This window comes from Neoarius graeffei, chromosome 8, assembly GCF_027579695.1.
Source record: "Neoarius graeffei isolate fNeoGra1 chromosome 8, fNeoGra1.pri, whole genome shotgun sequence".
Taxonomy (NCBI): domain Eukaryota; kingdom Metazoa; phylum Chordata; class Actinopteri; order Siluriformes; family Ariidae; genus Neoarius; species Neoarius graeffei.
Window position 1 is genome coordinate 66,957,516 of NC_083576.1, and position 12,289 is coordinate 66,969,804.

General features: G+C 41.9%; 1 protein-coding gene across 1 annotated transcript in view; it reads left to right on the plus strand.

Annotated features, from left to right (window-relative positions):
- Positions 1-12,289, plus strand: part of slit3 (slit homolog 3 (Drosophila)) — a 368,151-nt gene that overhangs the window by 338,922 nt on the left and 16,940 nt on the right. Inside the window, exon 33 of the mRNA XM_060928048.1 lies at positions 11,200-11,354. Within this exon, the coding sequence (XP_060784031.1) occupies positions 11,200-11,354 (155 nt within the window). The remainder of the gene's footprint in view (positions 1-11,199; positions 11,355-12,289) is intronic.

The window sequence follows — 12,289 nt, forward strand, 5'->3', positions numbered from 1 at the left end:
ATAAAATTGTTTTCTGATGCCATGTCCATACAGTAAATATAGCATATATATTTACTCTGAGGCAGTAGCCACAAAAATGAAGCGTAATCCAAAGATGAACAATTTAAAAATCACAGAAGTAAAATATGCCAAGTGTCTGTACTTTATATTATTCTACTTTTACCTCTTACAGTTTTCGAAACTGAAACCTCCGAACCGAGGCTGACATACACACGCTGTCGCCATGACCCAAACTCTTATTTCCCAGAAATGGCCTGGCGCTAGAGCTCAGTGGAACGCACTTTCCCTCTGTAATAAGCATAAACATGTCTGAAAGCGATTTCTTTAGTCTAGTCCATTTATTTCGAACGGTGAAACAAATTGTATACACTCACCGGCCATTTTAATCGGAACACGTGTATGCGCAGTGCACAATTGTTACACTCTTACATTCTTACAGCACGATGACGTAGTGGCTAACGCCTCTATATGAGGCAGTAGCCGCAACAAAAATGATTTTGACCTTTTTAGTGACCTTGACCGGAAGACCCTCAAAATGATGGAGGTTTTATTTGAGACCAATGCCCATTTATCATGAAAGTTTCATGAAGATTGATCCAGCAGTTTTATCCCATAATATCATTCACAAAGAAACAAAGAAACCCCACCAAAAACAATACCTCACCCCCGGTGGACTTTGTCCCAGGCGAGGTAAATATCGGCAGTCAACAAGCACCTCGGTGTGATCAGCTGTTCGTTTAGCGACAGAATGATGGTAACTGTCAGTGCATGGTCAAAGGTAAACCTGTAGATGGCAGTAATGCAACACTATGGATGCCAGCTGCTGTAAAACCCAAAAGAAGAAGGAAAAGAAGGTAAATCTGCGCATGCGCACACAGACTTCCTCTGTCTGCTTGACTGCACGAAGCGAGCGAGTTCATGTACATTATTTGCTAGGGAATCCGCTCAAATTAAATAATTTCCCAGCCTGTTTTTTTTTTTTTTTTGACATTGCAGAAATAAACATACATCACAGTGACCAAATTTCAGACGGAACTAACTTTCACCGATTTTATGAAATCGAAAGGCTGTCTAGCTTCAATGTCTCCATTATTTATTTACTTATTTATTTTAATAATAGAAAATTGTAAAACTCTTCTATGATTCAGTGTGTACAATTTTTTTTTGACTGGCACTATACACTACCATTCAAAAGTTTGGGGTCACTTTGAAATGTCCTTATTTTTGAAAGAAAAGCACAGTTCTTTTCAATGAAGATCACTTTAAACTAATCAGAAATCCACTCTATACATTGCTAATGTGGTAAATGACTATTCTAGCTGCAAATGTCTGGTTTTTGGTGCAATATCTCCATAGGTGTATAGAGGCCCATTTCCAGCAACTCTCACTCCAGTGTTCTAATGGTACAATGTGTTTGCTCATTGCCTCAGAAGGCTAATGGATGATTAGAAAACCCTTGTACAATCATGTTAGCACAGCTGAAAACAGTTTAGCTCTTTAGAGAAGCTATAAAACTGACCTTCCTTTGAGCAGATTGAGTTTCTGGAGCATCACATTTGTGGGGTCGATTAAATGCTCAAAATGGCCAGAAAAATGTCTTGACTATATTTTCTATTCATTTTACAACTTATGGTGGTAAATAAAAGTGTGACTTTTCATGGAAAACACAAAATTGTCTGGGTGACCCCAAACTTTTGAACGGTAGTGTATCTGTAATATTTCATAACTTAAACAAAAAAAATCAATGGCCACATTTTTTTTCTTCCTTATGGTCTCTTGTTGACTCAAAGTACAGTCAAGCTGGGACCGCAGGGTGAACGAAAGTGCTTTCTTCATAAATCATAAATATACAAGGTGGTTTTCTTCATGAAGTTTAGATGCATCACTTGAAAGATGCCAAAAGTGAATTTAAAGCTGGCATGTTCACACAGCGAGGATGCCTTAAGACCCTTTCGTTTCGCGCAGAGGATCAGTGCACACTGAGAAGTGGCAGTTGTGACTGGTTTCTGATCTACACTAGTCTCTGTGTCTCAGGACACCAGACAGCATATTATTGATCCAGACCGTATCTCTCGCTAGCTCTGAAAAAAGGGCCTCTCTTAACTTGTGCCACTGCCGTGGGCCCAATCGATAGCGCTGTCGGGAGTGTCACAGCATGTAAAAATAACACTTCATCCAGCAGTCTTGCCTGTGTGCAATATAATGGCCTATTATTGCTCAATATTAGCACGAAGCTGTGCAATTATTTTATTACTATGCACTCAAAGGTGTCCTTCACTGATTATTCACCAGTTTAGTATGAACAGACCGAATTTCCTAGTGTCAGATTTGTATTCAGACTTGATGAACTCGGTGCACTTCTCCTGAGTGCAGCTGTGTTCTGGATGGTGATTTCTGCGGCTCTAGTCGAGATGCGTCATGGCCTTATTTTGCATGCTTACCCTCTCATTAGGCTGTTTTTTCCCCAGATGACGTAGTGTTCTGTGGTTTTGGCGTGCCTGAAGGCCATTGTCTCTGGGCTTGTGGGGAGATAGTGCTGAGCTGTGTTAGATGGAACGGAGAGGAGGCAGTTTTCTCTGACTGAATTGCCCCTGTCTACCTTCATTAGCCTGATATGAGCCACAATGTATTGCTCACTAGTCAGGCCAGCATGTTTCTAAGTTTTCCATGTCACGGTTAAGCTAGTGAGGGCCATGCAGCAGCTGCTCAAATTTGTAACTCTGTCCCAACCCAGAACTCTGGACCATGAGGAAACGCAGAAGTGAAGCCTCCTTGGCTGAGACTGAGCATCGTGGAGGTCTGGTTCAGGGGCTTTGCTGAGGGTCACTGACTTCGAATGTCCCACTGAGTCATGAAGCATCTGTGAGATGGGGATCAGAAGAAAGGCCAAAACTTCTTCACCTTATCCATATCTGAAGCATGTTTTTGTGATATTTGGAGCTAAGGGAGGAAATGATGAACAGTAGAGAAGCGAGAGAGTTCTGTGGAGAGGAACTGAGGAAAGACAGATTAGACCCAGGAGAGAATGATGTGATGAAATGCTGCTGGATGGTGAAGGATACTTGTCACTCTGTAGCGATCGATCTTGGCCTATTGGGGATTCAAGGTGAATGGAAGAAGGGATCTTAACCCTCTGGGGTCTGGGGGTATTTTCTGGCATTAATGATTTTGGCATGCTCTGATTTTGTTGTCAATTTCAACAAATCTAAGCAGTATTTTCAAAGTCATATGACTTTTTTGTATTCAGCACAAGTTCAGCTACAATTATATGTATGTAGTATGTCATACTTGTACTTTAAAAAATACGAGATAAATGAAGATGTTGTAAAAAGCAGTTTTAGAACTGTGTTGGAGTGTGTGAAAAAAACATGACCTTACCCATTGTGATGAACCGTTTTGATTACTTGAGGTGATTCTGTTCAGTCTTAGAAATGTATCAAGCACAAAAACTTAAATCTGCTCCATTGATTTGGACAATTAACTGGCCACCAAAAAAATGTATGTCCTACTGTTTTGGGATAAAGGGTTGGCAGTTGGAGGGGTATTCAATGAGAAGAGTAAAAAATTCAATTCCGTTCAATGAGAAGAGTGAAACCCCCTCCCACTGCCAACTCTTATTCCCATCAGGTCAAGTGATCAAAATGGTTCGTCACAATGGGTAAGGTCATGGTTTTTTCACACGTTCCAACACAGTTCTAAAACTGCTTTTTACAACATCTTCATTCATCTGTTTTTTTTTTAAGTTTTACTCTATTCAGTGTCTTATACTATTTTATTCAGTTCAGAGCCACAACCAGCTCTGTTACTCTGTTAATTGTACTCCCACTCCAACTCCAAATTTTACTCTCTAAACTCAAAATAGAGCAAAATTAACTATTTTTGAGGAAAATACTTTTAACTCTGGAAAAAGTGCTCAGTCATTTTTCCTGTGTATGCACTACAGAGCACATATATCAACTCATCTGCTCATAATAAATAGAAGAAATATTTACACTTACTCAAGTTGATCTTTGGCTGGATCGAGTCGAAGATCAAAATGGCACCGCTCATCAGTGTCGCAGTTCTCAAGATCTGATGAATCGCTGAAATTGAATCGCTGTCCTGAATTATGAATTGAATCGCTGTCCTGAATTATGAATTGAATCGCTGTCCTGAATCATCCGAAGCACCATCTCACAAATCCACGTGCCATCTCGCAACAAGTTTTACCTCCAAACAGGTAGCCTAAACTATGGCTGACATATTTTATCCTGTTTACGGTGGGTGTTCCCACCACGAAAGAGAAACCAATCGAAACCGAAAGAGTGAAAGTGATCATCACGCCGTTACCACGTGAATAGTCTTTTATGAATGCGTAAGTGGGCACTCACCGCTCCGACTCCGGTGTGACTGAGTAAGGTGACAAGTTTTATGTTTCATCTAATTTACGTAATTTGAAAACTATAATATTATTTGGCAGTGGGCACATAGGAAAGTGTAAAATATAAAGTTTCTGTCAATATGTTTATCATGATTATGATAAAAACTTGTGAAAATATTTATCTAAATACATGACCTACTCATTCTAAACCTGCTGAGCTTCGCCAGCGAAGCTCTTGACCTCAGAGGGTTAACTAGCATTAAAGCATCATTAGATTTAGATGACTGCCCAAATTGCACTGCTTGCTAATGCTCTGCCCTTATAAAAACAACAACAACAACAACGCTAATCTCTCCATTAGTTTAAGAAGCAGTGTGGGCACTTGTTCAACAAGGAGCAAAAGTTTTCTTGAATCCATCACAGGAAATTGAAGGAGAAGGTTGGAATTGAAGCTCTCCTTTCTACCTTGTCCCATGCACTCTGACTTTGGCCGCTGTGCACCACGCCTAACCCAGCTTCACAGAATAAGGCTAATGTTTTCCGCATCAACTGGATCTGAAGCTTAATGCGGCGGGGTGCTGGGGGGTCAGGGTGTGTTTTTATTGGCTGTTTTCTTTCCTCCGTCTGGGATTAGCGCTCGGTTCCTATGTGACTGAAGTGCTAGGAAAAAAGGAGCCTTTTTTAAAAAGAGACGCCAACCAGGGTTTGAGGTAAGCAGGGCTGGCCTGCTGGAAAACACACTGTATCTTGGACTGGGGCTAAGGAGCTGAACTTTGGAACTGGAGTATGATAGTTTTCTCTTAGATCAGATCAGGTTAAAGCTCAGAGTTGAGTGTTGAGCTTCTCTGGGCCTGACTGACTCCAGTGTTATTGAGAGGTCATTGGAAAATACCACTGTGCCACTCGAACACACAAGAGAACATTGGCTCCAAGACCCGATGTTAACATTGGACTTCCCGTTTCTGGTAAAAGACTCCTACTCGCGCTGACAGAGGTTCACACGGATCAGAAGGCTGTTGAAATCAGTCAGCTCCCCCACCCTTTTGAGTTTCTGTTCACTAAACAAGCACGTAGCTTAGCTCCTCAGCTCCAAAAGAGGCCTAATTGAGGCTACAGCTGCAATCCATAACTGCACTGGCTTCCTGCATCCCATTGACTTCAGCCGGTCTGATGTGACTCTGCTGTAAGTAAATGATAGTGCCGGGTAATTGAATTTGGAAAACGTAAATATGTCCGCAGGTTCACTGATTTAGATAACTTTCCGAGATGAAGGCGCCGGTAATTGTGGCAACTTTGTGTTGTTTATAATGCAGTTTCATGGAGGGTGTTTTGTTTTCAGCTGACAGGAAATTGACTTCTCTCTGCATGAGAGAGGAATACAAGGCCATTCAAATCTTCGCCAGCATAGTGTTTGGTTTTTTAGAGCCCAATAACAGGTCACTTGAAGCTTAAACGCATGCTGGGTAAACATCAAAGCTGGGGGAGCGCTCCCCCTCTACAAATATTATGACCTTTGGAAAATTTCATCCAGTAAAAAAATTTAAAATAAAAAAAGGCCAGTATTGGTGAAAGTTGCTGTTCCTTTCATAAGTGGCTTATGATCCTGGTTTGGTGTCTGCTGCCATCTAGTGGTATGGTGCTTTTAAAGCTAGCGCCTGACAGTGTTATGCTGTCTAGGTTTTTACCAATATAATATAAAACACCCTGGCTGAAATGAAAGGATTAGTCTGGTGACGTGGATTTAATCTCGGCTTTATTTCATAATACAAAAAAGCCACATCTTCCGTCTTAACCTCCCACCTCCTGGGGCTACTGTTAATGAAAGACCTTTGTCAAAGCCACTGTCCGTAAACTGTAATAAAGCCAGGCGTACATGGTATGTGGAATATCAAATAGACCGTAGGGAAAGTTTTTTGGGGGTCTTGCAGATAGACCTTTGTGTTGCTCACAAAGAGAACATTTGCAAACATGGAATTGAATTATGAGGCTGTAATATAAACCACACATGTGTCTGTGTTGAGCCAAGACCCAGTAAAGGAGGCCAGGAGTTGAGTTAAGTTCCTGAGGTACGCTGATCTTTGTGTGCACTGGGGAGGAGGAAAGTAATCAATTCTTAGATTCACGCTTGAAAAATTGTCCATTCGTGCCATAGTTGGACTTTTACGTGGGTATACCGGTATGCATATGTATTTTTTAACTGAAAGAATGTCAACATTTAACAGTTATTCCAGTCGTACATGAGCTGATAGCCGATGAAGCGCGTAGTACTGAGTTGGCTATAAGCCATGTACGACGAGATTGAGTTGAATAACTGCTTTATTCTGTCCACATTCACTGGATTTTGAGAAACAGAGCATTTTTATTTTTTGCGAAGTCGATAAATAACAACTTTATACAAAACATCCGACAAAAGCATTTCCACTTAGAATGTAAACAAACCAGCGAAATGATAGTAGCAATTTGTGAAAAATGCTATAATAATAATTCTTGAAAAATAAAAAAGACAGGGGTTTTTTTTTGGGGGGGGGGGTTCAACAAGAGTTTTTATTTTGTCCTCGGTTGGTTCAGCAACACGCTCCACCATTTTGTTTTTCTCTACTCACGGTATATGAGCTGATAGTGTAGTAGTAGAGTAGCCAATCAGAGCGCATGATTGCTCATATCCAATGAATGTGGATAGAATAATACTAAATATTTCTCAAGAAATATTTTGTGTTTTGGAAGGACATTAACCTTAGCCATGATTGATAAGCACAATATGAATGGACATGATATAATAATATGTAAAGAATAAAATAGGACATGGTGTGCTGTTATAAGAAAATAATCAGTGACAGTTTGGTGTGATGCGGCCTGATGCGAAGCAGAGTTACTCTTACTACCCCAAAGTTGATTAGTTTCCTATTATAGCACATACACAGCAATTTGACATGATTGCTTTTTTTTAATTGATTAAAAAGTGATGTTTTATCCATTATATACATTTACAGTTACATTTAATATTTATGTCATAGCAGATATTTAACAGTTATTCCACGAAAACAAGTCGTATATGAGCTGATAGCCGATGAAGCACGTACGTAGTGCTGAGTCGGCTATAAGCCATGTATGACGAGATTGAATGGAAAAACTGTTTTATTCTATCCACATTCACTAGATTTTGAGAAACAGAACATTTTTATTTTTGTTTTTTTGCAAATTCAATAAATAAAATCTTTATACAAAATGTCCGACAAAACCATTTCCACCTAGAATGTAAACGAACCGGCGAAATGACAGCAGCAATTTGTGAAAAATTCTATAATAATAATAATCTCATCTCATTATCTCTAGCCGCTTTATCCTTCTACAGGGTCGCAGGCAAGCTGGAGCCTATCCCAGCTGACTACGGGCGAAAGGCGGGGTACACCCTGGACAAGTCGCCAGGTCATCACAGGGCTGACACATAGACACAGACAACCATTCACACTCACATTCACACCTACAGTCAATTTAGAGTCACCAGTTAACCTAACCTGCATGTCTTTGGACTGTGGGGGAAACCGGAGCACCCGGAGGAAACCCACGCGGAACGGGGAGAACATGCAAACTCCACACAGAAAGGCCCTCGCCGGCCCCGGGGCTCGAACCCAGGACCTTCTTGCTGTGAGGCGACAGCGCTAACCACTACACCACCGTGCCGCCCTAATAATAATAATAATAATAATAATAATAATAATTCTTGAAAAAGGCAGCACGGTGGTGTAGTGGTTAGCGCTGTCGCCTCACAGCAAGAAGGTCCTGGGTTCGAGCCCCGGGGCTGGCGAGGGCCTTTCTGTGTGGAGTTTGCATGTTCTCCCCGTGTCCGCGTGGGTTTCCTCCGGGTGCTCCGGTTTCCCCCACAGTCCAAAGACATGCAGGTTAGGTTAACTGGTGACTCTAAATTGACCGTAGGTGTGAATGTGAGTGTGAATGGTTGTCTGTGTCTATGTGTCAGCCCTGTGATGACCTGGCGACTTGTCCAGGGTGTACCCCGCCTTTTACCCGTAGTCAGCTGGGATAGGCTCCAGCTTGCCTGCGACCCTGTAGAAGGATAAAGTGGCTAGAGATAATGAGATGAGATGAGATTCTTGAAAAATAAAAAAAGATATGTTCTTACCATCAAATACTTTAATTACATATTTTGTTGCTTTTTTTATTTTTGAGGGGTTTTGTTTTCAAGTAGAGTTTTCATTTCGTCCTCAGTTGGTTCAGCAACACGCTCCACCATTTTCTTCTTCTTTAGGCATTTTTTGGCGGTTGGCAAACCAACTTAAAGGTGCATTACTGCCAACGACTGGGCTGGAGTGTGGAACAGGAGCTATTGGGGGGGACTATATTCTTTTATCTATTTCTGTTTCTTTTAAATACTTGATGCGCGCCGCCATTTTGTTTTTGTCTACTCACGATATATGAGTTGATAGCCTAGTAGTAGATTCGCCAATCAGAGTGCACGATTGCTCATATCCAGTGAATGTGGATAGAATGAACACAGTTATTGCTTCCCTTTCCCTTAATCTGAAGTTCAGCATGTTACAGAGAAACCGTAAACTATTTTTACGGTGCGTGTGCTGTACAAGTCCCTATGAATAAGTTATTCCGATAGAAGTGATACCATATCAGAATGGGTGCATTAATATCAACCTGTAATTTGAATTACAGCTGAGTCCACTGTCAAAAATAGAAAATGAATCAACATCTTCTGTCCAATCAGATTTGGGAATTCAGCTGGCTATAGAAATTCGAAAAAAAAAAAAAAAAAGATGCGTCATGACATGTTGAATCGAAATGAACACACAGCCTTGGTACGTTTGCAGTGGAAAAAACCTCCAGCTCAAATTCAAGCACTGCAAGGCAAAGTAAACTCACCTTAATTGTTTAAGTTATTTAATTGATTTCACTCTATCTTTCTTTCCCTACATGAGGCAGCTGTGACCAATCACTGGGTAACAAGGAGTCATAACAGGACCACCTATAGTTAAGGCATAGACCTTTTTTTTTTTTTTTTTCATATCTCACACCCCATTATTCCAAGCTACTAATTCGAAGGTTGTGCAACCTGACCTGTGGTGCAGCTGTGGAAAGTGTCAGATTCTCACCATGGAGAGAAAGATGGTTTTGACACGTTATACAGGGTGCTGTTTTTGGATCAGCCTTTTTTTTTCTTTCTGTGTAGGGAAATGCAGTGCAAAGAGAGGAAGAGCGTGTTTGGGGTACAGAAGGAGAACAAGCCACACTTCTGTAGCCACACTATCTCTCTCTCTGTCTCTCTCTCTCTCTCTCTCTCCCTCTCTCACACTGTCTTCCTCCTTGCCAAACCACTGTCTCTAGCTGTCTGCAGCTGCCTATGTTCCTTCCAGGAATAAGTCCTCTAAGATGAGCCTCTGTAGCCAAAATTGACCTGCTTTCTCAAGCTCTGATGTCAGTTTGCAGGGGATTAGTGGGGTCATGACCCAGTCCACTACAATACCACACTCAGACAAAACACAATTACCCAACAGTCAGCAGGTTCAGCATGTCCTGGACCGAGCAGCGTGGGAAGCTAGAGTGTTCACGAGCCTGTTGCAACTCCAGTGTATGAGCACAGCATGTGGTCTCAGCCAAAATGATCCAGCTGAGCAAGAGTTCGTTGTCACGCTTCATGCGTTTGCTCCCCGAGGTTTTGAGGGGTGCACTGAGCTCTCAGCACTCTCTAAATGTTTAACGAGATCAGGCAAAAAAAAAGAAAGAAAGAAATCATGCTCCTGAGTTCGCTCAGGCTCCAAGTCAACCACCAAGCCCTCACCTCATATCACACTCAGTCTCAGCTGGATTCAATGTGTTTGTGGATGGGTGTACAAGGAAGAAAGTGTCAGATCTGCTTATTGTGTTAGAGAGAACTCTCAGCCAGCACAAGATCTCCGAGCGCTGTTCGTCCCATCAATGCCAAACCAAAGAACACACCTGGCACAGCCATCACGTTAGCTCAGCCAAAGCATGCACATATATTTCATCCTGTACATAAGGGATTGCTCATGCTGTGATCACTATACATTATAGTGTCTCCTTACAACAGGTTGACATTAAATGCCATATAACACTGCAGCAGAAGTTCAGATATTAAATTATTTGGTCAGGAAAGCTGCTCTTAGCTGAATGGTTGAGTGGTATAACAGTAATATCTGATGCCGTGGTATTGGAAAATTACACTGTTACATTCTTCTTCCATGTCTGTGCCAAATACATAAATTCACTCCATTTAGCCTTTACAGCTTGCAGCATTTACTGGCTGCTTGGTCACACTTCCGTCACATTTTACTAATTTGGTGGCCTGCAAATGCCATCTTCATCCAGTAATACATTTTTTTTTTAAACCTTTATTCGTCACATGCACATTTCAAGCACAGTGAAATTCATCCTCTGCATTTAACCCATCTGAAGCAGTGAACACACACACACACCCAGAGCAATGGGCAGCCACACCAAAGCGCCCGGGGAGCAGTCAGGGGTCAGGTACCTTGCTCAAGGGTACCTCAGCCCAAGGCCGCCCCACGTCAACCTAACTGTATGTCTTTGGACTGTGGGGGAAACCGGAGCACCCGGAGGAAACCCACGCAGACACGGGGAGAACATGCAAAATCCACACAGAAAGGCCCTCGCCGGCCGCTGGGTTCGAACCCAGAACCTTCTTGCTGTGAGGCGACCGTGCTAACCACCACACCACCGTGCCGCCCAAAAAAACCTTTAATTTTAACTTTGATTTCAAAGTGGATACTGAACTCTAGATGCCATGTAAAATAATTAACAAACCTTCCCTCTGTTCATCTGTCTGTGTCTGTTAGTGTGGAATCGGTGAACGACGGACTCTTCCACACGGTGGAATTGTTGATCCAGAATCAAACTTTGAGTCTGGTGGTAGATAAAGGAGCCCCTAAGAGTCTGGGCAAACTGGCACGGCCACCATCAGTGGAGCCCAACACCCACCTTTACATCGGAGGTGAGAGCACAACACACACACACACACACACACTTATGTCTGAGATACACAACCACTCACTCTTTCCTACACTATATACTGTACTACCTGAGGTATGTGTTGGGGAGCCAAAATTTTTAATCATAGTATTTTGGCCATTATGTATATACATTTCTTTACACATGCATAGAGAATATTACACGGCTGTGTGAAGATATGAAGTTTATCTTCGAGTGGTGAACATATTTCACGAGTGAGTGAAGTGAACAATGTGAACGATGTTCTTTATAATATATGGACATATCCACAAAAAAAACATGCAAGTTAATCAAAAGAATTTTAATTATGAATCGGTTCACCATTTTGACAACGCACGTCCAGTCAGTGGGAAAACACTGGGAGTGACGTCATCAGAGTGAAATATCAGGAATTATTATACATACAGGACACTTTTTCGATGGAATAAAAATGTATTCTATTCCCTTCTAGTGGGTTTCATTCATTTTGTTTGATAGCATGCAATATTGTTAGCATATCGTTTATCTTGCGTGTATTACGTCATGGAGAGTGAGTGTGGAATATGGTTTACGATATTGCATGGTTGTCAAGACAACGTGACATCACACGTCGGAGTTGATGCGAATATTCAGTGAGAAAGTTTTCTGCTACGCATGTGCAAAAGCATTTCTTTATTCACCAGCAAAGAGAAAGACGTACTGAGCACCCGAAAGGCTCCCAAAACTTCATTAAAGGACCCATGGCATGGTGGTTTGTTGATGCTTTAAACGGGCTCGTGGAGGTTTCCGGATGTTATATCCGCAGCCTTTCTCGAAATGAACCCTCGGCACGTAGATATAGCCTCCTGGGAGAAAGCCCCATTTCAGCGCTTTTCCCAGTGCGTCGTTTTGCTAATGAGAAGCAGGAGGCGAGGAAGGGTAGAGGGTGGGGGCGGGTCT